This window comes from Symphodus melops (genome assembly GCF_947650265.1).
Source record: "Symphodus melops genome assembly, chromosome: 19".
NCBI classification, from domain to species: Eukaryota; Metazoa; Chordata; class Actinopteri; order Labriformes; family Labridae; genus Symphodus; species Symphodus melops.
In genome coordinates, this window is record NC_136709.1 from 15,354,028 (window position 1) to 15,378,066 (window position 24,039).

Below are 24,039 nucleotides of genomic sequence, written 5' to 3' on the forward strand. Positions count from 1 at the left end.
ACACAACACGGAGATCTGCAGCGGACTCACCATCTTAAAGGCGACAAATCCAACTTTCCCATCGTGATGAAAACACAACAGTTTCATATTTAAGACACGTTATGAACGCTTGACGTGACGCATCGGGGAGCAGAGGCTTACCAGTCAACATGTAGCTTCGCTCATTTCACCGACATGTCTCTGACACTGGATCTTGTTTTCCGGGGTCATCTGTACTCAGCAGGGGGTGTAGAGATTACTTTTGCGTCGTCAGCGTCCTTTAAAAAAAATGCACCGTACGATCAGGATGCTATTAAAGATAGAGGCAGCAGAGGGCGCTAAGAGGCCATTATTTGATTTTTTGGGGGGGTTTCTTTTCGATCTTGAATTTTATTCATTTCAGAACTTTAAATGATCATTTTAATACTGGTTGCAAATAATGTATTTAAAATATTTTTGTTTGGTCCATAGGGCTCCCAAGTTACAATGGTCTCAATGACCTAACTATTTATCAGGAAATAAAGTAAGAAAGAAAGTAAGGTTCATTTATGCGATTCAAACATTCCTTTACATTCTAAACACACTGACCATTCGAGGAGTGCTAAAGACTGCAGGAACATTTATTTAACATATAGGTATTGAAAAGTAATTTCAAGTATACTGAACCCCTTAAGGGACACGGAAATGACTATCTGTTCATGTCGACAAGATAGGCTAAAAAAGTGTGATGGTGGAGTGTCCTCTTCAACAGTAGAATCTCTGATGTGATGTTGACACTTTTTGAAAGAAAGTGGAAGAAAGCTCAGAATTGTTCAAATATTAAGAGTAGTTTGGCATGGAGGAAATGTAATCGTCTGAAGGATTGTTTTGTTATCATACCAGATTACTGTTTATTACATGTGTACTCTGCTGGCTTTAGAAATGCTGGGTGTGATTCATGGACAAACTGCACATACCAAGATGTTTTCTCTTTGAAAATCAGTTAAAAAAGTTCCCAAAACATTCAAAACACAAGAAATTCACTTTTTTTTCCCCACAAGAGCTTGGTACTTTTTGCATTCAGGCTGTTGTCAGCCTTTTCTAGTGTTAAAAAAATAACAATTTACATTCAGCAATACAGTAACACTGAGTTAGACTTCAAGCAGAAAAAGTAAAATAAAAATAATAACTTTGGGATTTATTCAATTTCCCAAAACTACAGAAATATTTTCACTTTATTATATTGTAATAGTCTATTAAGAAATGTCCATATAAAAAGTGCTGGTTCTTCTCTCAGGCCTGCAGCTCGGTCTCTTCTTCTTCATGTGATCTGGTTTTAAGTGGCATCTGTCAGCCTCAGTGTCCAGGCCCACTGGCATGGCATCTGTCTGAAGGACAGCTGGGGCAGGAAGATCCGCAGTCCGCTGGGCTTTACAGGTTCCCAATGCAAGGAGCCGTGACCAACCAGCTCCACCTTTTTAAGAACAAAAACAGCACAAGTTCCAGGTTGGGATGTTGACAGAAAGGTTGAAAAAAAGAGTAAAGAGTAAAACCAAACACATAAAGCCTTCAAATGCTGTAATATTTAATTTATTGTGCTGCTGCCTTAAGAGCCTTGAATGGATTAAAGTGTAACTTTAAAGTCATTTTCAAGTGTAAGGTTTGTAATGGGATATGTGTTATTGTTTATGATTATATGTATTATCTTTTTATATTGAGAAGGGGCATAGGAGGTCACATGGGCAGGGATGTTCTAATTAAGTCATGTGTTCGTGTTTTCTGATCAGTAATACGGGGAGGTGAGCTGGGTTTCTGCATGGTTTTTTGCTCACTCTGATAATGGATGAAACCAACGACTGCATACTTCTTTTGAACGCAGTAAGTAGCATCTACAGCATATTTTGTTTCGACAGTCGTATGTACTGTGACTGCCAGTCAGAAGTTATTTTGCAGTTTGCCAGGCCTGGAATGCGCACGTAAACAGTCCAGCTGACTGCTGAAACTACCATTTAATTGTGGAAAAGTGACATACTGTTGTTGAAAACCAAAATCATTAAAATGAGCATAATGTGTTTGATCAGTAATACAAATAAATGGCTGTTAAAGCACTACATCATTCTTAAGCCTTTATAAGTTTAAAGCTTGACCTTTTGTCTTACCTGAGTCTGTCCTTCTATAACATCAGGTTCATTCAGGATCACAGATCCATCCACAGGCCACTCCAGTAAAATGGCAAAGATCTTCTTTTCCTGTGGTCTCCAAGTGTACCTGTGAATGATTAAGCCCACTCAGGTGAAAAAAACGCTCATACTGTTTTTATTAATCTAACAATTTCCCTAAGAGCTTGGGAAAATATTTACAAGTCTTATTTCTATTGGAGAATTTAATGTAAAGTTAGGTGACCAGGCAACATCCTGCTACAACGAACAAATAAAATAAAATCACCTTTCCTGATCACTACAGTCACATACCTGGAAAGAAAACTATCAACACAATATACATTCTTTAATAATCCATAGTATGAAGTGACGCACTTCATTGGCCACGGGAAACCAGAGAAACTTGAATGAGCACCCACCAGATGTTAGGAGTGACGCTGTCATTCTGGGCCCTCCATGCTGTTGTGTTGTAGATTGCTTCCCCGTTGACTTTCAGCCACTGACCCATGTGTCTCAGTCGCTCCTCAAAGATCGGTGCGATCCTTCCATCATGCGTGGGGCCGACGTTCATAAGCAGGTTTCCCCCACAGGACACAGTCTCCACCAAAGTCTGAAAAAAAAAACCCCCACACATTTATATAAGAGTGAAAGATGCTGCATATGGATGTTTCACTATAACACATTTCAGGTTCGTTTTCAGCTGTTATACCCGGATGGACACTACTGAAAATACTACTTACTTCGCAAAGACTAGTGAACACCTGGAGGGTTGCGCTCCATCCAAAATTAGTAGAGTGGCAAAGTATAGAGCAACTACGGTGCTGACAACAATCTCCATATTCAGTAATGCTTAGGGTTTAAGTGAAATTCTTCAGTGTGAAAAATCTTGAAACAAACAAACAAACAAACAAAAAAAGACACAGTGGTGATGGTTGTAGTATAAATGTTTGAAACGGTTTACAGGTAACAGAAGTTAACAACTCTTACCGCTACCAGCTGCTCGATTGTGAGGTAGTCACTCAGGGGGGAATTTCGCCTGTAGCCCCATGACTTTGTGTCGATGGTCATGCAGTTCTCCCATTTGTGTTTGAGCAGGTGTCCAGGCTGGTAGCGATCAGCACAGGTGTAATACCCACCGTGGGTGCAGATGGAACCATAGCCCCAGCGATCATTTGTCACCACTGTGTCTCGAACAGGGCTGTGAAGAAATAAGATGAATGTAAAATCCAATGAATCATAAAGTTCACTGTCTCAATGAATCTTACTTTATTACCTGTCGTTATACAGCCAGGCTAAGAAACCTGTGCTGTTCCAGTACTTGTCAGGTGCGTCTCCGTCCCCATCTGACCACAATATCTCTGGTTTGTACTTGACAACGAGCTCATACAGCTCAGGCAGCGTTTTACTGGTCGGAAAGTAGTTTGTTGTGAACAGATTGGCAGCGTCCAGTTCAAAGAGTGGATTAAACCACTCAAAGAGAGAGTGGTAGAGTCCTAAACGCAGGTCACTGTTTCCACGAAGGGCGCTCGCCACTTCATCTACCAGATCTCTTTTTGGTCCCACATCCACAGCGTTCCAGTTCCAGGAGTTCTTTGAGCCCCAGAGTGTGAAACCTGAACAATTAATGGATAACAAAGTTCATCTTCTGAAGGTTTGAAAGGATGAAAAAAAGCATTTAAAGATGTGTGGAAATAAAATGACTTTTTTGTGCGTTTTTGCTTCAAACAATTATAGAAAGAGAAAGACAAAGACGTTGATCATACCTTCGTGGTGTTTTGTGGTCAGGACAATGTACTTTGCCCCTGATGAGGCAAAGATGTCAGTCCATTCTTTGGCATCAAAGAACTCAGCGGTGAATTGAGGTGCAAAGTCTTGATACTTGAAGTCTGGAGCATAATTACGCTGCATAAAGTCAACATACGGCTTTAGTTTTTGCTTCTGCCAGTACCACCTGGAACACAAAACCAATGCAAGGCAAACTGTTCAATAAACACAAATAAATGTACCATGTGACAAACACATTGTACAATATCCTTAATTATATAGCACCTTTAAGACCACAGGTTTACAAAGTTCTTTGACGACGTTTAAATCAATCAATAAACAAAGGCATGTCATAATAACACTAACAAGGACAGATAGAAACACTAAATTGGAGTAACTGCTATGACTAACGGGGCAAAGCTCCATGTTGGCTGAAGATCATCGTGATTTCTTCATGTTTTCTAAATGCTTTCCCCAGTCTTTCTGTGGTGTGATCATAAGGGCCAAACAATGAATCACAATTTCATCAGTATTGCAATATGAGCATTTGCAATAAACACATGGCAAAGGTTTGAGTTCATTACGATAAATAAGAACAAATATTGAAGGCCTGTTTATTAAAGCTCTGATACAATTTTGAAACCTTCAGATGTAGTCCATGTGAGCTATAATCATCTGCCCTCAGATTAATTAGTGCCACTTAAGTGCCCATTTTTTTATTCATCCCAATTCATCATTATCTTAATATCAAACTATATTATTGCATGTTTATATTTTGCATGCCTAATAAAGAATAGACATACAGTCCAAATTCAAACGTTTAGTAAAGCCTATATAAACCTATTTTGAATCATTTCCTGTATTTTTATTTATTTTTTTTAGATAAAAATGTGTAGCTCCAGAGCTGTGTGTAAAGTTAAAGTTTAGTGCTTGTTTTATGTGAACGATTTGAAATCTGGAACAAAGCTCACCAGAACCACTCGCTGCCGAAGCTGGGGACTGAAAAGACCCCCCAGTGTACGAAGATGCCGAACTTTGCCTGATCGAACCACTCTGGAAGCGGCCTGGAGTCGATGGATTTCCAGTTCGGTTCGTATTGTGCTCGGCTGGTGCCTACCAGTAGCACCAAATGAATACAAAAAAGAGTGGTTAAACATGCCATTTTAGGTCAAAGACAGAGGAACGATTTTCAGATGAGCTTTTTGTAGTCCAGTTTCAGAAAATTGTAGTTCCACCACGGCAGACCCACGTCAATAACCACCGCCGCCGTCACATTATTATTACGTCACCTAGTGGAAGCGCGGTCGCCTTTTCTTAAGTCCTTTATTAATTCTCCTAACACCTTTCCTTAACCCCGTGACGTTTTCACGGGGTTAAGGTAAAGTAAAGTAGATAAGAAGGAAAATCCGAATGCACTCATAGAATGATCGAGAAAACTGGGTGGGTGGAGTCACATGATAACGCATTGATCTGACGCTAAAATCTCACATTTAAAAGTGTAAGTGAATCAAATCAGACGGAAACGTGACAAAAACAGTACACTAAAATTAAAAATAACGTGAATCCTCCTCAGCCTTCTAGGTGTGTTTCATTTGTTGACCGTAGACGCACCAGTGACACTCAACCAATCAGATGTCGTGGAACGCCACCGTACCGGGCGACGCTGCGATCTAAATCTCGCGCTCCCGTTGGTGGACGCACGCGAAGTCCCTCCTCTCTTTCCGGAAAAGAAGTCATGTTTTGGTTGTGAAAAGCTGAATCGTCCACACATGCATAGATACGTTGATTGTCACTGTCATATCTCTGCGAGGGATTTTGACAAGGTATTATTAAGCTTTTAAGAATACAATTGGATATTTTAGATTTTACATTGATTCATTAATGTTTTGACTTTTACTCGTTTCTGTTTTAGGACATAGATGAGGTGATTGAGAACTCCAAAAAGGTCAGCAGTCTTTAATTACAATTTGTCAGAACAGTTTGAAGGAATACTATAAGTGACATATGTATGTGTTTAATTGTTTCCTAGGCTGGGTTATTGGCGTTATTAGCAGTGGCTGAGCATGCTGGAGAATTTGACAAAATTATTGATTTGTCACAGAGGTGGGAAAACTCTGTCATCAAAATATTACATGTGTTTTATGTATCTCTATGTCATGACTTTAACGCATTTCTTAGGTTTCCAGGTTTTGTCTTCCCCTGCCTGGGTGTTCACCCTGTTCAAGAAGTGTCTCCTGAGAAACAGAGGGGGGCTTCTCTACAGGTATAGTATTTTAAAGGGTCAGTTCAGCCAAAGGAAAACTAATACAAACATGCTCGGCAGTTTAATTGAGTCTGAGCTGTCAAGACTTTGAGAACTTTCTTATAGATAAAGGGGTTATAGTTGGATGAGGTAATCTCTCCATCCTCTTCCTGGGGGGTCTTCATTTATTCAGGCTACAGTCAGTTTTAAAAAGATGGCCAAATATTAATCGCTTGCTTAGATTTTTAAATCATGAAATACTGTGACTAATTCCTCGGAATATCTAAACACATTTCAGTACTCTTTAAAATGACATCCAAAAGTAACAGGGTGATTTTTCCTGTTGAGAGAGATTATCTCCTGATTTGTTTCAATACAGACAAAAATCCCTCCCACAGTGTTGAGATGGTGGCAGTAATCTCAGTGACAGTTATCTTAAATTACAATCTGACAACCTGACGAGAAAGAGGATATAACAAGACTTCTTTGTGGGTGTAATTTTGTGAATTTTAACTGTTATCATGGTGTAAATAAGTGATTTAGGATGTTGTTTTCTCTCTGTTTTTGCAGGATCTAGATGCTGCTTTACCAATAATTGAGAAATACAAAGAACAACTTGTGGCCATTGGGGAGGTAATAATTAACCATCTCTGATAAGTATATAATAATATTTTGCTGCCCTGGATCTCTTTTGGTTTAAAGATAACTGTTCTATCTGTTTTGCTTCTGTTCATTTAGGTTGGTTTGGATTTTACACCCAGATATGTCAGCAGTGACTCTGATAAAGAGAGCCAAAGACAGGTCCTCATTCGTCAGGCACAGATAGCCAAGGAGCTGGATCTCCCTCTGTGAGTCTTCCTGTTCCACTGTAGGCTATACATCTAAGATGATTTGTCAGGATTATAAACAATTGAAGATGGAGACTTTGATTTCATAACAAAGATTATTTTGTCTTTGTTACAACAAAAAGGGATTATTCCAACAAAGCTACATGGCCACTGAATAAGAATACTGCACAACTATTCATGTTACAAACAGGTTTGTGTTTTATTTGTAGAAATGTTCATTCAAGATCTGCAGGAAGACCCACCATCCATCTCCTGAAGGAACAGGGTGCAGTTTATTTTCTGCTTTGACATGTTGCTGAACTCTTTCTGTCATGAGTTTGGGATAAAACTGCAATACATTTTCCCCCCACTAGGTGTCGAAAAAGCCCTACTTCATGCTTTTGATGGAAAACCTTCGGTTGCGATGGAGGGAGTGAAGGCTGGGTATTTCTTTTCTATCCCACCATCCATTATACGGAGTGAACAGGTACAGCAGACTGTATGATATTAACATGTATATTGTGTATCACATCCCAGCCTGTTTTAAAACATTCTCCTCACTTTCACAAACACACTGTACACTTTCTGCAGTTCTACAAATGTATATGATCTTTTCTCCTTTATGTGTAAGAAGACAGTTTTATTTTTTGATTAAATATGTTTTCCTGTTTAAACCCTACTAACAGCGTCTTCAGAAATGGGTTGTTTCTATATTTAAAAGTTAATGACTTAAGATGGATTGTGTTGTGAATTTTCTACCAAGAAGCAGAAACTTGTGAAACAGCTACCATTAGAAAACATCTGTCTGGAAACTGATTCACCTGCTCTTGGGCCAGAAAAGCAGGTAAAGAAAAACCCTTCCCATCAGATTATAAATATGTGTGTGTTATTTTTGTGACGTCTGAGAGATAGGGCTTGAATCTGTTTCACTTGTATCTTTTTCTATTTATAATACCTAAATACGTCATTCACCGTGTTCTCTTGTTACGTCCTTCTTGCTGTGTGTCCTGATTGCAGGTCAGAAATGAGCCCAAAAACATTTGTGTCGCTGCTGAATACATCAGCAAGATTAAGGGAGTGTCACTACAGACGGTGATGGAGGTAACGACGCAGAACGCCCTCCGACTCTTCCCAAAGATAAAGACCGCCATCAGACCCTGACAAAGATCTATAAACTCATGGAATAAATTTAAATGATGTGTTTAACTAACTCGATGTGGGAGTCTGATTGAACCAAGATGCCATGAAATGTGAGAAAATAAAAATCTCAGCGTCAGAAGCGCGCATTTTCAAGATAATGTGAACAGTAGAACTGTACTTGGCAGCTGAAAGCCATTTATTTATCTCCCCTAATTCTTAAATACACGGAAGAAGAGAGGAAGTATTTACCACACAACTTGTACATTTCTCTAGTAGGTGATGCATCTCAAATATCCAAAGGCACTTTGTCATGTAACAAAACAACAGCTGACATGAACTTCAGTCCTCAGCTGGATGTCATGTTAAGTCAAAATGATGACATCTGTTTTATTATGACCCATCCTTTAATCTATGGGTTAGGGTAACCCTAACCTTAACCCTAGCGCTGATACCAATGAGCACACATTTTACCTGGACACTTTAATGACAAATATCAACCATAAGTCTCCTCTTATTAAATGGTTTTATCATTTACTTAACATCAGATACTATAAGCAATCTTTAATGAGCCCAAATCCCCCAGAGTTCACAGCTGTATGCAGTGTTGCTGCCTTCAAGTCCTCCTCTTATGATTGTGCTTTAGAGTCCAGTGTTTCACCCTGTTGTTGAATACTTGAGATGTTTCCAATGCTAACACACTTGATACACTTTAATTTGCTTTAATTAAACATGTTTTCAAATGTTGAGCTTGTGGCTGATTAAGGGTCTGTTTACACCACTATGACTTTTAATTCAAGAGCAACAAAGATAACTGTTACCAGCTTTAAGGATGGGCTAAGAATCCCATTCTTCTGGTAAACCAGCAGTTTAATGGAGAGGGGCTCTCACTTACAGACTTCTTGTCTGCATATCATTTTTTGGTAACCCCGGAGAATTGGCCACAGTGTATGATGTCATTACTTCAGGCGTACAGACCTTCAACTTCAATCTCCCTATCCAAAGCCAGCTGACTCAACAGAAGGAAAAATGTGTCTCTAACTTCATCTTCAAAATATCATTTTATAACTGATATGAACAAGAAGAGAATTTTTAGAGAATTGGGTATTTAGCTTTTACTGAAACCCAAAGAAAAGAACATTTTGTATTTGTAATTCATTGGTTCATTTTACTGACAAAATTCTTTATTCACAAGTGTTAATTAAGTTTTTATCACTTCGTTGCAATGATCACACAATCATCATGCCAGGCGGTTGTGTTTTTATGCATTGGGATGCATTGATAATTCTGTATATACTGTATATTATCAGCTCATTCTATAGTTAAAAACACAACTAAAACATGCAATAAAACTCAAAAAGATGAACAGAAAATGACCAAGAGATGAAAAAAATCAATAAAATGGAAAAATAATAACAGTAAATAGTGATCATGAGACCTTAATTTAATGCTGTATTTTATATATTTTAAGAAAAAGTCCGGATAATGGTGTCCCTTAAATGCATCACATTGTATGCGCTCCTCACGGACCGCCCTGTCTGGACACGTCAGTGTTCACCATAGACTGTTTCACAAACTCTCTGAGAGAGAGACTGACAGTCCGTCCGACCAGTGACGAGCTTTGTTGTTGCCTCGCGCTCGCGGCTGAGCTGTTTCATTGGCCCGCGCGCGCTGAACTTACCCCGGGGTCGCCTCGGGAGAAAACGAGCATGTCCTTTAACGTGTCGCCCGTTAAACCGCCTCTGTGCAGTTTCAGTGTTGACATGAAATTGGGTCAGGTCAAATCAAGGTGAAGGGCTGCAAAATACATCTGCACGATGCTCAGTGTACAATCACACAGATGAGAGGACTTCTGTTACACAGTTGGTGAGTAGCATTTCAACTTTTGTCACTGTGATTCATTTTCTTTGGGAGTCGTTTGATACAGCGTTTAAGGCTCTTAGTTTGTTTTAACTTTTCGGTTTGCAGGTTCTTGTTCTGTTTGCTCTCTTATCACACAGGCAGCCATGTCAATAGTGCACTTTTATCAGTATTTGTTAAGGTTGTATTTCCCAAGCATGCTGTGGATATGGAGTCTTATTTGATCCCTCAAGCATGGGAACATAAACTGATGGTCAGACTGCACTGCTGAAATCCTCCCATCAATCTTAAAGTAACCTGTTGCATAGAACATCACCTCCTCCGACCTGTCTTTGCAGGTTTAAACAACACCACAATGACAAGTGACACGCTGGTCTGGAGGGGTCTGACTTGGATGAAGCAGGCGGCCAGCAGAGTCCCACCAGGCGGCCTGAATGGGAACCAGAGGGTGCTAAACTTCCATCACACCAGCGGACCAGAGAGGGTGAGCTACTCAGCTGTGATTTAATAGTTAAACAGCTGCAGAGAAGGATTGAGTTTAACAAACATGCAACCCAGATACCTTCTGCAACCATCACCTCAACAATGCCACAACAATAGTAAGTTGAGAGGAGGATGATGCTGGACAAGAAGACTCGTGTGTGGAGTTTTAAAGATTGATGACAGTCTTTAGCTTTAAAAACACAGGATGTTGTACTTCACAGGGAAGAACATCTTTTCAAACATTTGGGCCAATATCCCGCCACCTTTTCGGCTTGTGACCCTGGCTTTATCAATAGAGAAGTGTCTGCTTTTGTGTCCTTGTTTCATCCCACACAGATCAAAATCTGAACAAAAAATAGATGACAGGGCACTAAAATGCAACTGAAGCGACAACTTCTTAAATGAAATGCATTTCTTGGACACTATTTGTTGATGACGGCTGGCTTCTTTTGAAACGGAAACATTTATTTCTCGCCTTCATCTTGCTGGATGTTATCACGGGCATCAGTCAGATCCACGGTTTATGTTTGGTCCAGTGTAGTAAGAGATCAATTTGCAGTGTAATCCAAGTCATGCAAATAACAAGTGTTTATCTGATATTGGGTGTGTTTTTTTGTATGAGGTGGGATGTTTTAAATCTGCTGTCATGTCAGTAAGTAGTTCAAGTCACGTCCTTCCACACTGATATGAATGATGTTTTTTTTTTTTCTTAGGAGATGTTCAACAAGCAGCAAAAAGTCTGTGTGACAGCAGAGCAGTTTCGCAGGTATTCAACAGTTGGAGCTTGTCTCCGTCCCTGCTTTACTGGTGCTGTCAGTGGAGGGCAGAGCACGCACCGTGGAGGATCCAGCACCAGACGTCTGAAGTACCACAGGAGCTGGTCAAGCCAGTTGTTCAGTGGACACGCACGATTATTTACCCAGGACAACTCCACAGTGGGCCGGCTCACTGCAGATGGCATCGATAAAGAGGGGAACACCAAGAAAACAGACATCAAGCAGCACAAGCAAGTGGTAACCAATCTAAGATCTTTATTTTTGATCAAATTCTTGTTTCTATGATTCGTTTGAAATATGACATGGAAAGATGTTTTTTGTATTCTGTCCTTCAAGTTGAGTTATTTTTTTGTGTGTCAGCTCAGTGAAAGAGCCAGAGAGAGGAAGGTTCCTGTCACACGGATAGGAAGGCTTGTGAATTTTGGAGGTAAATGTATGTGTATGTGTGTTAACTTGTCATTTTGCATCAGCTGTTTGAGATCACATCCAAAGAGAAGTGAAAGTTAATATGACCTCAGTTATATTAAGGCTTTAATCCTGAAACCATAAATGACAGAACATTCAAAGGAATCAAATGTTCTTTTTAGGGATGTCAAAAAATAACATTTTTAGATCTTGATTATTCGCTGGATTTCAAAAGTTAATCACGATGCATCACTTTTTTTGATTGCATGCTTGAAATTCCATAAACTTTTACTGACTTCCTCTTGAGTTTCTTTTTTTACTCACTTTTCTTTTCCATCGTAATGCTCCCCTGTGGAGTTCTCAGAAGTTGTTTACATTCAGTTTAATGGACCATGACTCATCTTGTGTGTTTCCACAGGGTCTAACTCATGTGTTGAAATGATTTCCTTCCTCATAGAAAAGTTTGCAGGACAGATTTTTTTAATGAATTGTAACAGACCAGTTTTACATCTATGTTATGTCTTTGCGGACACACTGGATTCATGCAAATGAACCTTAACGAAGAACCAAAACCTTCTGTAAAATGTAACTTTGATCCTCGTCTTAGTGTTCATCTTCTCTCCACTATTAGCATTATCGTACACAGTCTGAATTTATGTGTTTTTGAACTAACCAAATGATGACCTTGTGGGTTTTTTTTTGTTAAGATAAAGTCCTCAAGAATCTGACATTGAGCTAACTGGAAATATTACATTGGCTCTGCATTTCCTCACCTAACTTCTGACTGTTTTTAGAGAAGTTATGCAAAGAAGTTTTACAAATGGCATGGGCTTACTTCCTCCAGAGCAGCAAGGGCTCATGGGAGGCTGTGGTTTAACTCTGCAGGATGTCAATTGTGCACTTTATTGAATTTAACATGAATTGAATGTAATAGTCTGTTTATTTCCTCAGTATATTTTTAATCTTCGCTGTCGAGAAGTGATAGAAGAAGGGTGTTTATTTTATTCCTCTCTATACAGTGTCGAGTTTGAGTGTCAGGTTTAATTTTAGGATTAAGCAGAGTGGTTTTTGCATTGATGACCTCGGTCACCACTTTTGCTGAGGGTGGAAGGGGGAGTGCTGACGCCCTCCTTCACAGGACTGGAGTTCCAGAGTATCAGTAGCTGAGGAAATGTTTGGGGGTCCTGCGTTAGAATCTGAATAATACAAAACATGTTTCAACATTGTGAACAAGCAGCCTTCTTCCCTTCATAAGCAGCAGTAGCACGCTAACTTAATCATCAGTTGTTTCTCAATCTGTTAAGCCTTTAATAACTTTTAAAGACTCCCAAGAGTTATATTGAGAAATAAGATCAGGTAAATCAAATCATGAATTGTAAACACCTTTTGTCCCCCCCCCCCCCCCCGTCAGGTCTAGCAGTTGGACTTGGCTTGGGGGCGATCGCTGAAGTAGCCAAGAAGAGTTTTACACCTCAACATCAAGGTGACGATTTATTTTATTTATTCATTTATTTTTGTCTTATGAATCTAAAATCTACATGGTTCTCTTTTTACTTGTTAACCACTGTAACATTATCTCTATCTTTATTATTTACTGTGATGTTCTCATTAGTTTTGGAAAAGGTGAGTTCATCTCACTGAGGTCAAAAAGTTATACTTATAATAGTAAGCTCTAATCCTCCTGGGGCCGGGCCGCCAAGTAGGTGGCCCGGCCCTAGGTTCAAGTCATTCCCCTTTATCCGTACCCGTGTTCTGAAGAAGAAGAACACAACACAGTAAACAAGGGGGGATGATGGAGAACATCAAGCAGAGGTCTGCTCCCCACAAAAACAAAAACAGCCCTTAAATTAGTGTCTCCAAATCCAAGGGATATTTAACCTAGGTGTGTTGTGTATTGTCCTTCCTGCTATCGCACACAAAGTAATGATTCTTTCAACCAATCAACGACCTGCAGTGTGTCTAGCTTCAGGCTTTAGGGTCAAATCAGAACACTTAACCTTGGTTATGTACAAGGTTTATAGATAGATAGTTGTTACCCCATGCTGTAAACAAGAGCGCCAGCAGGAACCATAAAAGTTAGTTGTTACATTAATGCAATTTAAAAAGTCCATTAAAACTCAACATCAATGTGTTTGTGTTCTTTTAAATTGTGTATTTATTAAACTTAAAAAACAAACAAATCCATGTATAGATGACATTTTAAGAATTTGAGGAATCTAATCTACAGCTAATATATGGTGGCACCTTTACTGAAGGATGTTTGTTTTTCAGGAGATAAAAAGTCCATACTGGATTCCAGTGCCTTCCTCACCGAAGCCAACGCAGAGAGAATAGTCCGGACACTTTGCAAAGTCCGAGGTGCTGCTCTGAAACTGGGACAGATGCTCAGTATTCAAGGTGAGGTGTCGTCAAGTTAGTGGGGATAGAAGAATCACACGTTAAATCCCCCTGTGCCAGAGAGTAAACAGAGGTATAGCTTTCATCAGAGAACTAACAGTAAACTGACGCTCTGTCTTCCCAAGAAGTCTTCAACATGGTTCTGACTATCACTGGCAAACAAACCGGACTCCTTCACCAACAGGGAAATGTCATTGGCTAAAATAAACCTCGGGTCAGCTGGACACAATAAGTGCCATTCCTGCTGAGTTATTGTAGGCAGCCGAGACTAAACTGACAGCGCCGCGTGTTGACTTTAAACGGCACGCTTACAGCACAAAGTGTTCCACACACAGCCCCGTTTTTTGTCTCAGGTTTTAGCATTACAGCTGAGTCACTGAGTGAAGCATCTGTTTCTCTGAAGGATGAACCCAACAAGGTCGTCCAATAACGCTTGTTTTTGTTTTGTCAGTGTGTGCAGAACCTTCAGTGATTTTTACCCCTCTCATTTCAAACAAAGAGAGTGGCTGGAAATAACTTAGCGCATGTTGATGATCATCCACAACACCTACAGGTTTCACCATCACAAATCTTTATCTTTTTTTGAATGTTAAGAATTAGCTCATGAATTTAAATCCTTCTTTTTGTTTTATTACAATATTTTAAAAAAGAAATTTCCAGAGTACATTGTTATTACAGTTACAGATGACCAAATGAGTAAGAGTGCAGCACTGGTGAAGGTCAGAGCTGACAATAAAAGAGCAGAAGGAGAGACCAGAAACCTTGCAGTTTAAATAGAGCACTAATGGTAGGCGGTGTTGTTGGGTGATTGTGGATAATGACGTACAGTATGTCGAGTGTGAAATCAATGCGGCTCGAGTTGGCGGCCTGAACTAGCTTGCAGGCATCGTCTCATAATGTGTCCCCACTTTTTAAATAAGGGGAGACATCATTAAGGTAAATGGTTATAAATCACAAGCTATTTTTGTCTTAAAATGGTCTGTGAGGCTTGATGTGTTTATTTCCAGTAATTCTTCTTGTGTTTTGGCCTTCCCAGAAAATGTTTGAGTGGTTCACAATCCGAAAGCCATAATTTCCAGCACTAAGGGTTGTTATTATCATACTGTGTGCCTTCAGATAGAGAGTCATGAATCCTTCTTCTGACAGAACAGTTTCACGTCAGTTTCTATTCAGTACCCACGTTGATCTCGAGCTTCTGATTTTACTGCTTGATCTCCATCTGCAGATGTTGCAGAGCTAAACCAAAATGAAATGGAAAATCTTGTTTTCAGGGTTGGATGCCTTCGTACTTTTCTATCAAGTCACTTCAGACTACAGTACAATTTTAGGGTTTTGTTCATTTTCAGGGATCTATTATATGCTGTTCTTGCTTGGGCTGTGTAACTGTTCATATAACTGCATGTATTATAGTAAGATCAGTAGTTTCTCTCATATCTCTTATCTCAGATGATGCCTTCATAAACCCTCAGTTGGCTAAAATCTTTGAGCGTGTTCGACAGAGTGCAGACTTCATGCCTCCTAAACAAATGATGGTACAGTATGAAGAGCTCTGAAAAAATAAAGAAGCCAGCAGCAGACAGAGGTCATAGATGATTCAGTTTCTGTTTTCTCTACAGAAAGCCATCAGCAGCGACCTCGGCCCTAACTGGAGAGACAAGCTGGAGTACTTTGAGGAGAAGCCATTTGCAGCGGCTTCCATCGGTCAGGTGCATTTAGCAAGGCTAAAGGACGGAAGAGAGGTGGCGATGAAGATCCAGGTAAGAGGAGTGTTTACTCAAAGATAACCCCAAAAACTTTGACAAAATGAACCCCCCCCCCCCGACAGACAGAATCAAATCTGTTGTTTCAGTACCCGGGAGTTGCCAAGAGCATCGACAGTGACGTGAATAATATCATGACTGCCCTGAGTTTGAGCAACGCGCTGCCTGAAGGTACCATTGTTTGAGAGCTACTTATCACTCCTACGATAACAGCGGTTTGACGTTCATCGTTCCTTTACAGGTCTGTTTCCTGAGCACCTTATTGAGGTCATGAGTCGTGAGCTAGCGCTCGAGTGTGACTACATAAGAGAGGCAAAGTGTGCCAAAAAATTCCAGTGAGTCCTTTCTTATTCTTGCAACATAAAATGACTTCTTGGTTATTGTTCTACTGTATCGACGGAGCATGTCAGGTTTGAAAAGACGGAAATGATGTTGCCCCAAAATGGCAAAAAAAAAAAAAAAAAAATGTCTTTCTCACTTTCAACCTGTGGAATGACATCTTGCTTTTATAGATATTATCAAGATTAAAGCAGCAGCCTTTAGCTTAGAAAATCTTTGCATAAAGAGTGGATGCAGGGAAAAAATATTAAAATATTTTCATCTGTCAAAGGGTGGCCGGACAGAAAAAGTTTAGGAACCACTGAAAGAAAGGATTGACCACTACAATGTTTGAAGGAAGAATGTCTTGTTTATATCGACTGACCGGTGGCTAGTTTTTCTTATTTTAGCATGACTGAAAACGGAAACTGCTATCTTGACATTTTGCTCAATAAGATACATTACTGTTATAACTTGTTTGTCTCAGCAGGATAAAAGCCTAAATTCTTATTAATACAACAAACTTCTTTGATGAGTTTCATTAATGAAGCTAAGCTAGCTTCTTCCCTGATTCCAGTTCTTCTGCTAAGCTATGCTAACCAGCTTCAACAGCTTTAACTTCAAATCTTATCTATTTATTAGAAGCAAAAGAAAGAGAGCATATAATCTTGGTACATTAGCTGTCAAACAAACATTCAGCTGGTATGCTAATGCCTGTGTACAGGAATAGACCCATTGCAGTTGACCTGACAAGCTCCAGGTGTCTTTCAACTTAGTTTTTTTTTTATTCATCAGAGAGTTGCTAAAGGATCACCCATACTTTTATGTGCCTGATGTGATTGACGAGCTGAGCAATCAGCACGTCCTGACCACAACGCTGGTGCCCGGTTTCCCTTTGGACCAGGCCACCGACCTCTCTCAGGAGCTCAGGAATGAGGTATGACATACCATGAACCTACAGCACAGTTTACACCTGTTAGCTGCCAACATGTTGCCCGCTTTGGGGTTTTCAAAGATCTCTGCATTTGGCAAGTCGTGCTTCCAGAGTCATGTCAGCACATCACAGAGCTTCAGTGTCACTGCCCATGGTGCATCCACTTAAAATAACAATTTGAGATTATTTTTCCAGGGTTTTATGTGACAATTCTTTTTTTGTTTTTTTTCCAATTTTTTTGCTTCTAGATTTGTGAGCAAATCTTAATTTTGTGCCTGAGAGAGCTTTTTGAATTCAGATACATGCAGACTGATCCAAACTGGTCGAACTTCTTCTTTGATCCACAAGCCCACAAGGTCAGTTTCTCTCACTTGCACAAACATGCCCTGTTAGTTTTATTTGTATAGTTATGTTTTTGTTTCAGTTTACTGATGTCTGTTCTTTCATCAACAGGTGGCGTTGTTGGATTTCGGAGCTACGCGAGGATTTGATAAGAGCTTCACTGACACTTACATAGAGGTAAGGATAATTCAGTTCAGTTAAACAGTTTTTATGCATCTTATTGCAAGAATTTTTATATTTTTTTAACCAGATGTTAAGTTATCCCACTTATAAAAATAAATTATGACATCTAAACATTTTCCACACAAAATGTTTTAATCATTAGTATTTTTCCCCTACGATGTGACATGATATAAATCCAGTCTGTGTGTTTTATTGTTTTTTTAGGACACAACTAATATTATCTAACTAGTGTACAACATTGCCATTACAACAGAATTGCAATGTTATGACATAAGACAAATGAAGATATCTTGATACGGTGGCTGTTTTATTTATTTAATGTTTTTTTTTTTACACACGACGCTTTAATTTCTCTGATTTAGATTATTAATTCAGCTGCAAACAAGGACAGGGAAGGTGTTCTGCTGAAGTCCAGAGAAATGAAGTTCCTCACAGGTTACGAGTCAAAGGTAATACACTCAAAACCCATTATTTAGAATTTATCAAGTGCTGAAATGTGGAATTGGATATCTGTGCACGCAGCAATCTACTTTAATTCTTTGAAAACATCAACAATGAAGAAATGTAACATATCTGTCAAATTAAGCCACCTATGAGCTTTATCGACCTCTACTGGTGACTTGTAGAAACTGCAGAAATAGTGAGTTAGAACTTGTATTTGAATTTAAAACAAAGAAACAAATATATTCGTCTAGAAAATAAATACTACTGAAATAATGTTGCTTCATCACTTGTCGATGATGATGATTGAGCATCAATGTTTCCTAGAACATTTGTTTTGAATAATGTTAAAAAAACGTTTGCTTGAAACTTTTTTGACTAACTCACTTCCTGTCATAAGACAATGGAGAATGCCCACGTGGATGCGGTGACGATCCTCGGGGAGGCCTTCTCCTCTGAGGAACCCTTTGACTTCAGCGCTCAGAGCACCACCGAGCAAATCCACAGTCTCATCCCGGTGATGCTGAAGGAGCGACTCACGCCGCCTCCCGAGGAGACGTACTCTCTCCACCGCAAGATGGGCGGCTCCTTCCTCATCTGCTCTAAACTCAAAGCTAAAATATCCTGCAAGAGCATGTTCCAGGAGGCGTACAAAAACTACTGGAAGGATGGACGCCCAGAGACGACAAAGTGAGGCTCAGAACTTTCTGAAAAGGTGTCAAAAACCTGACAATTCTGACCTTCTTTGTTGTATTATGAACAATTTAACTCACACATTTTTCGTGAGGATATTTTCGTGCAACCTGGGCCAGATAATCCGTGTGATTTAAAACTGTTGCATATCTGTGTGCTTTTATTCCATGAATCATTGTGAACAGGACTTCCATCCTGAAAGAGTAATGAATGAAGGTAACTTAAAAGTGACGTTTAAATAAATAATTATGAGCCTGTATGTTGTGATGAAAATCATCTGACCTGGATTGTCAGTTAAAATAAAACTGACTGATGTTACTAAATGATTTGTCATTAGTTGAAAAGTAGATACTTATTTCAAAGCTTTGTGGAGGGAACTCAGCTTACTAAAAGTTTGATGTGGGAGGAAAAAAAAGCTTAAAATGTTATCACAAAATGAGTAACAAACATGTATCCTCAGTCTGTAGTCGGAAACTGGGATTTTAAATATCAGCTGCTGCATTCATTAAAAACCTTCATTTGAATTTCTCGGTTACAAGAAGAAGACAAAAGTAAAATAATGCTCAAAGCCCTGAAACATTTTCACTGTAACAGCATGAATGCATCTTTTAAACAAAAAGATTTGGAGGACATACAGAAGAGCACGTCTTTAAAATGAGTAGAGGCTGGAAGCACGTTTAGCAAAACTTAAAAAAAATTTAAAAAAAGACTCCACTGATCCAGCATTCTAAAAATAGAAAAAGTTCATGAATATGATTATGCTGTGTGTGTTGGAGTGACAGCTCCTGCCCTGTCACCAGTCTCTTACACTCCAGGTTCAGTCAGCAGTCGATATTTTAACGCTCCACTTGGATCGTGATGCTGGAGAAACCAAACTCGGAGCGCACAAGCTTTGTTGTTTTCATCAGGACGCTGTGTGAATCCACATCTTTCCCTGAGGACACACATTCAATGACATTTTCTTCACAGTTCTGCCTAACAATCATTTTAAAGAATTCATTAATTATTAGACATTTTCATTTTCTATCATCTGTTTTGCTCTGAAGTTGGACCTTGTTCTGATTTTCCCTTAACAGGACCTGATTTTGATTCAGTTAAAGCTGCTGATCTTTTTTATTGAACCGGTCAAGTCATCCATTAGGGTTGAAAGCATAGAGACACTTATAAAAAGAGAAATCTGTAATAAAGCAGGATCCATTCTGGTAACTGGTAGAGCTTACAAGAGGGATGAAGAGAAACTCTTGAAGAGGCAACATTGGATCATCAGTTTGTCTTTATATTTCTGAATGCGCCTTTTTAACTGGAGGCTTTTCATATAGCGTTTTTCTGGAGTGGCTGGAAAGGGATTTAATGCCACAGCTTTGCATTGAAGGAAGTCACAAATTATTCCTTTTTGCTAAATAGATGAAGTCTATTCTCCAATCTGCCAGCTGACCTTTTCTGCAAGGTCAGCTGTTGCTGTAGATACTGCACTGACTTTTAAATCAATAAAGATGAATTATCTAATCAATATTACGTCAACAAACTACTGATGTCTTGAAGCAAACGGCTGTGTAATAGGAGGCAGACTGTATAGTGAGCAGTTGGGTGAACAGCAATACTGCTCTTTAAGTTATTCTGCTCTTTGTCCTTAACCAATCACACGCCTGCCTCTCAAAACCCTTGACCATGTGAGGTGAACCCATGTAGTGTTGATCTGGCTCGTACCTGCGACCACGTGGACTGAAAGAACAGACTGATTCAAGTTGAGGCTCCACATGTGCAAACTGTGAACAGACACAACTCCTCTGACGGACAGCAGCACATCTCTGACCAAGCTGAAGGTCACATGTTGAGGAGCGCCTGCAGAGAGCAAGGACCATGTTAGTGCCATCAAACACAAGCCAGAGTCATTTCATCATCAATGTAAACATAGAGAGTGCTGTAGAGTGTTTACCCTCCATCAGTATCCTGAAAATGTCCTTTGAGACTGGCAGTGTTGTTCCCACCACAAGAAGCGAGAACAGGAACGTACAAATGGGATCTACCACTTTGTATTCAGGCTGTGAGGAAAACAGAAACAGGATCAAAATCAAATAATAAACCTCGAAAAGTGCTTGAAGGTCTTCTGCGAGTCTGAACGAGCTTCTCTCGCTACTTCTGTTCTCCTCCCAAACAGACCCGCATCCTGTAAAATAAGTTTGTGAAAACCATAGTTCTTAGAAATGAGAGACCTTTACTGCTCTGTAAAAATGTCTGTGAAAAAAGCAACAAAAGACCTCTAGATACTCGGCCTCACTAGTTTCTAAAAATACTTATAATGTCCTGACCTTATGTAAGAACATAGTCAGGCTTTAGGCCCTTTGTTGCATTTCATCCCTGACCCCCTCTTCTCTTCAGTTGTTCAACACAATAAAGGCAAAATTGCCCAAAAAACAAATTAAAAAAAGTTATCTTAATACATTTCTCTTTAGACGAGAATAGCTTCTTGAAATAGCAGAGCACTTTAGCTTGTAGCACGTGTCAGTCGAATAAGAATGTTTCTTCTGCTGCAGCTTCGTGGACATTTGCTGAAGGTTTTTGGTGTCTAGGAAATAGGAATGACACAAAACAAACAGTTTCCTGTTGTGTCACCCTGATGCCTCACAGCTGTGGACTCTTAAAACAATCATGCTGCGGGCAGCAGGCGCCTGGAAGCCCTAGACTAAGTTGAAATTCCAGGGTTGTGTTTGCCTTGACTGGAGGTGTAACAGATTCAGTATTTCAGCTGACACTGACCCAGAAGTGGATGATGGTGGCGGCGAGCAGGACCCCCACACTTTGCACCAAATCTCCAACCACGTGGATGAAAGCCGCCTTCACGCTGGCGTTGCCGTGGCTGTGCCCATGACTGTGTGTGTCCCTCTGCATGCTGCCAGTGGGTAAGCTGTGGCTGTGACCGTGAGAGGTTCCAGACTGATGGAGGATCAGGATCATCCTTCATTAATAATTATTAAAAAAAAAAAAAACAAACAAACATGAAAAACAAGTTTCAAGAGAGTGTCTGACAGCTGTTAAAAATCCAATCCTGAAGTTGAGCCCATCACACTCACAGGACGTTGACCCCCACAGCACAGCCCGAGGTGATGAGCATGATCTGAGTGTCGATGTCATAGTCTCCATCAGCGATCCTGTGTACGGCCGATACGACCAGCAGTGCAGTCACCACCCAGATGGACACGACTGACAGTAACATGCCCAGAATCTCTGAGAGGCACACAACAAACCCAACACTTACTCATTTAAACATTCAGTCATTCAAGAAGAGTAAAAGTCCAAATAATACTCAACTAGGCTCATAACTTTGGGTGCAATCAGTAAGATTATTTTAAAACTGGTTAAAAGTAACTTAAAGATTTCTGGTGATCTCTTCTTAAAACAGACTTTTATAGCTCACAACAAAGGGGCTTAATTTATGGAAGATGGACTGCAGAGAAATTCTTTAAAAGAATAACACATGTAAGATGTATAATTAAAGATAGAGTGAGAACAAATGCATTCATATCAGATGTAAGCTCTGTACTCTACTTGAGTTGATAACTGTTATATTGTTTGTGGTTGTTTTTGTCACTTATCTGTTACCTGTCATCTTTGACTTTATTTTGAAAGTCTGGGCCTCGGATCAATTTATGAAAGCTTAAAATAAAAAAGGGGTTAGGATTGGATACGTGTCTTTACTTTATCGTACACCATTACAATTTGACTACATCAAACTGTCTTTAGGTTCAAAGCACCTGCTCGATGCCAGCCCAACGTCATTTTGTGCGTTTGCGGCCTGGATGAGATCCACAGAGAGAAGAGGCTGATCACGATGCTGCCAAAGTCTGTGAGAAGATGAGCTGCGTCAGTCATGATAGCCAGACTGTGAGCGGCGTATCCACCTGCAGAGAGGAGGGAGACACATGGGAGTGAGAGTGAGCGAAACAGGGAGGGGAACAAAAAGTAAGAGACAACCCCTGAAAAGGACGGAGCTCTACTTCAGGTATGATATTCAACAGACATCTCACTAATTATTGGTATTGTTCTTCTGAGGGCAATCAGTTACATTTACACAGTAACCTTAAAATGTTTATTAAATTACTGCCGGGTCAACAACTTTGTAAATTCAAATGTAATTTTCTTCTTCACCATTTTGTGAACGTATCATTTTTGCAAGTACTTTCAGATGTTTTACTGTGGAGAATTGGGTTTATGTTTTTTAGAGAGTTAAGATTGTTTGTAGAATTTCTCAAAGTGTCGCTGGTGATTCTGATGAAGACTTTGAGTATTTAGGTTTTGTGTTTTTAAAGAATACAAAAAAAATACAGAACATATTTACGTGCAGTAATGTGTTGAACTATTAAAGCAATGTGAAACACACCCATCCATCAGGACACATTTTACTGTCAGGTAAAATCAGTTACGTCCAGGCTTTATTTTCTCACCAATCACCTCTCCTGTCATGAAGACGAGGCTCACAGCACAGGCGATGAAGAGCTTCCTTCTGGCTGAACGTCTGACTTCACCTTCGGCCCCGGACATGTTGTCCGTGTCCTGGCAGAGCCGCTCAGGCTGCCACAGGCCGTCCACGCTGGACGCATCGTCACTGAACTCTGGTGAGGCGGAGTCTGAAAAGTTTTGCTCTGGGGAACGCGGCCTGAGAAAAAGACGGTTTCCAAAAATATTGAGAATATTAAAATATGAGGTAATGAAAAAAAGCCGTACGCGCAGAAATAAAGACGCAAATTAAAAGCATGACAAACCATCTTAGTGGCTCCAAATGAGCCTCAATCAGTTGTTGTTTCTCCGAGTCCACTGAAAACTCCATTCCCTTGTATGACTTCACCTGCAGGACTCCTTTTTAAACAGTGTTGAAGTGAATCTTACCACCTGCTGTAACAACACGTGTTATCATTCAGGGGTGGAGCACAACACAGACCAATAGCAGGTATCAGATCTCTGGGGTGCTGGGTACTAATACCAAACTATTAAAATCAAAGACCATTTGATGACATTCCCATTTTCACTTCAGTTTATTTAATCCGACAAATTTTGATGTTACAGAAAAAAAACATTTGGAAACACGAAAAAGTTGAAAAAAGAAAAAAGACAAAAAAAACAGGGAATGTTGAGATGATAAAACTATATATAGATGTCTTTTTTTAAATCTGTGATTAAATTACTTAAATCTAAATGTAGTCAGGCTGTGAAGTGGGGTCACGTTTTTCTTATGGTACATGAAGGTTAAAGGAAAGGATGGTTGAAGCTTGACATAAATACACAGACATTAAAATGACAAAGTGAAACCCAATGAAACCCAAACCCTCCTGCACATTCCTACTCCAGGCAAAGACAGATCTCAT

The 24,039-nt window shown here is 39.7% G+C and overlaps 4 protein-coding genes across 6 annotated transcripts; 2 read left to right on the forward strand and 2 right to left on the reverse strand.

Moving 5' to 3' along the window:
• Window positions 1-1,133: 1,133 nt before the first annotated feature.
• On the reverse strand, window positions 1,134-5,043 carry fuca2 (alpha-L-fucosidase 2; the record flags this gene model as incomplete). The annotated part of the gene is made up of 7 exons (XM_079370552.1): window positions 1,134-1,432; window positions 2,118-2,226; window positions 2,537-2,727; window positions 3,105-3,315; window positions 3,391-3,730; window positions 3,881-4,068; window positions 4,853-5,043. The coding sequence occupies 7 exons, from the start codon at window positions 5,041-5,043 to the stop codon at window positions 1,295-1,297; spliced, it is 1,368 nt and encodes a 455-aa protein (XP_079226678.1). The 3' UTR covers window positions 1,134-1,294.
• A 199-nt stretch (window positions 5,044-5,242) lies between these two features.
• Window positions 5,243-8,834, forward strand: LOC306840963 (putative deoxyribonuclease TATDN3). 3 transcript variants are annotated; one of them, XM_079370553.1, is made up of 11 exons: window positions 5,243-5,321; window positions 5,455-5,704; window positions 5,794-5,826; window positions 5,911-5,984; window positions 6,060-6,144; window positions 6,694-6,756; window positions 6,862-6,971; window positions 7,181-7,236; window positions 7,325-7,437; window positions 7,714-7,794; window positions 7,968-8,834. In XM_079370553.1, exons 1-11 carry the CDS (start codon window positions 5,305-5,307, stop codon window positions 8,109-8,111), a joined length of 1,026 nt encoding a protein of 341 aa, XP_079226679.1. In that variant the 5' UTR covers window positions 5,243-5,304; the 3' UTR covers window positions 8,112-8,834. The 3 variants fall into 3 exon arrangements, with proteins under 3 accessions (XP_079226679.1, XP_079226680.1, XP_079226681.1); XM_079370554.1 differs by having other exon boundaries at window positions 7,717-7,794; XM_079370555.1 differs by lacking the exon at window positions 5,243-5,321 and having other exon boundaries at window positions 5,451-5,704.
• An 848-nt stretch (window positions 8,835-9,682) lies between these two features.
• coq8ab (coenzyme Q8A-b) lies at window positions 9,683-19,002 on the forward strand. Its single transcript, XM_079369000.1, has 15 exons — window positions 9,683-9,953; window positions 10,286-10,431; window positions 11,144-11,443; window positions 11,567-11,633; window positions 13,023-13,094; window positions 13,883-14,008; window positions 15,455-15,540; window positions 15,625-15,765; window positions 15,858-15,939; window positions 16,010-16,103; window positions 16,882-17,023; window positions 17,269-17,376; window positions 17,474-17,539; window positions 17,908-17,994; window positions 18,387-19,002. The coding sequence occupies exons 2-15, from the start codon at window positions 10,303-10,305 to the stop codon at window positions 18,678-18,680; spliced, it is 1,794 nt and encodes a 597-aa protein (XP_079225126.1). The 5' UTR covers window positions 9,683-9,953; window positions 10,286-10,302; the 3' UTR covers window positions 18,681-19,002.
• Window positions 19,003-19,497: 495 nt separating this feature from the next.
• On the reverse strand, window positions 19,498-23,964 carry LOC306840052 (proton-coupled zinc antiporter SLC30A2-like). The gene is made up of 8 exons (XM_079369076.1): window positions 23,440-23,964; window positions 23,122-23,333; window positions 22,432-22,578; window positions 21,751-21,904; window positions 21,437-21,635; window positions 20,616-20,721; window positions 20,387-20,521; window positions 19,498-19,613 (listed from the first exon to the last, which is right to left on the reverse strand). Exons 1-8 carry the CDS (start codon window positions 23,502-23,504, stop codon window positions 19,516-19,518), a joined length of 1,116 nt encoding a protein of 371 aa, XP_079225202.1. The 5' UTR covers window positions 23,505-23,964; the 3' UTR covers window positions 19,498-19,515.
• Window positions 23,965-24,039: the final 75 nt, after the last annotated feature.

What these genes read in the sequence shown, in the direction of transcription:
- LOC306840963 (XM_079370553.1), top strand. An exon ending in ATTATTGATTTGTCACAGAG is followed by an intron (nt 5,985 to 6,059) that starts GTGGGAAAACTC and finishes CGCATTTCTTAG; the next exon opens with GTTTCCAGGTTTTGTCTTCC. An exon ending in AGAGGGGGGCTTCTCTACAG is followed by an intron (nt 6,145 to 6,693) that starts GTATAGTATTTT and finishes CTGTTTTTGCAG; the next exon opens with GATCTAGATGCTGCTTTACC.
- coq8ab (XM_079369000.1), top strand. Translation starts at nt 10,303, where the DNA reads ATGACAAGTGACACGCTGGTCTGGAGGGGTCTGACTTGGATGAAGCAG. An exon ending in AAGGCTTGTGAATTTTGGAG is followed by an intron (nt 11,634 to 13,022) that starts GTAAATGTATGT and finishes CCCCCCCGTCAG; the next exon opens with GTCTAGCAGTTGGACTTGGC. An exon ending in TTGATCCACAAGCCCACAAG is followed by an intron (nt 17,377 to 17,473) that starts GTCAGTTTCTCT and finishes TTTCATCAACAG; the next exon opens with GTGGCGTTGTTGGATTTCGG.
- LOC306840052 (XM_079369076.1), bottom strand. Translation starts at nt 23,504, where the DNA reads ATGGAGTTTTCAGTGGACTCGGAGAAACAACAACTGATTGAGGCTCAT. An exon ending in GCTGTGGGGGTCAACGTCCT is followed by an intron (nt 21,636 to 21,750) that starts GTGAGTGTGATG and finishes TTATTAATGAAG; the next exon opens with GATGATCCTGATCCTCCATC. An exon ending in TTCAGTCCACGTGGTCGCAG is followed by an intron (nt 19,614 to 20,386) that starts GTACGAGCCAGA and finishes GTGTGTCCTCAG; the next exon opens with GGAAAGATGTGGATTCACAC.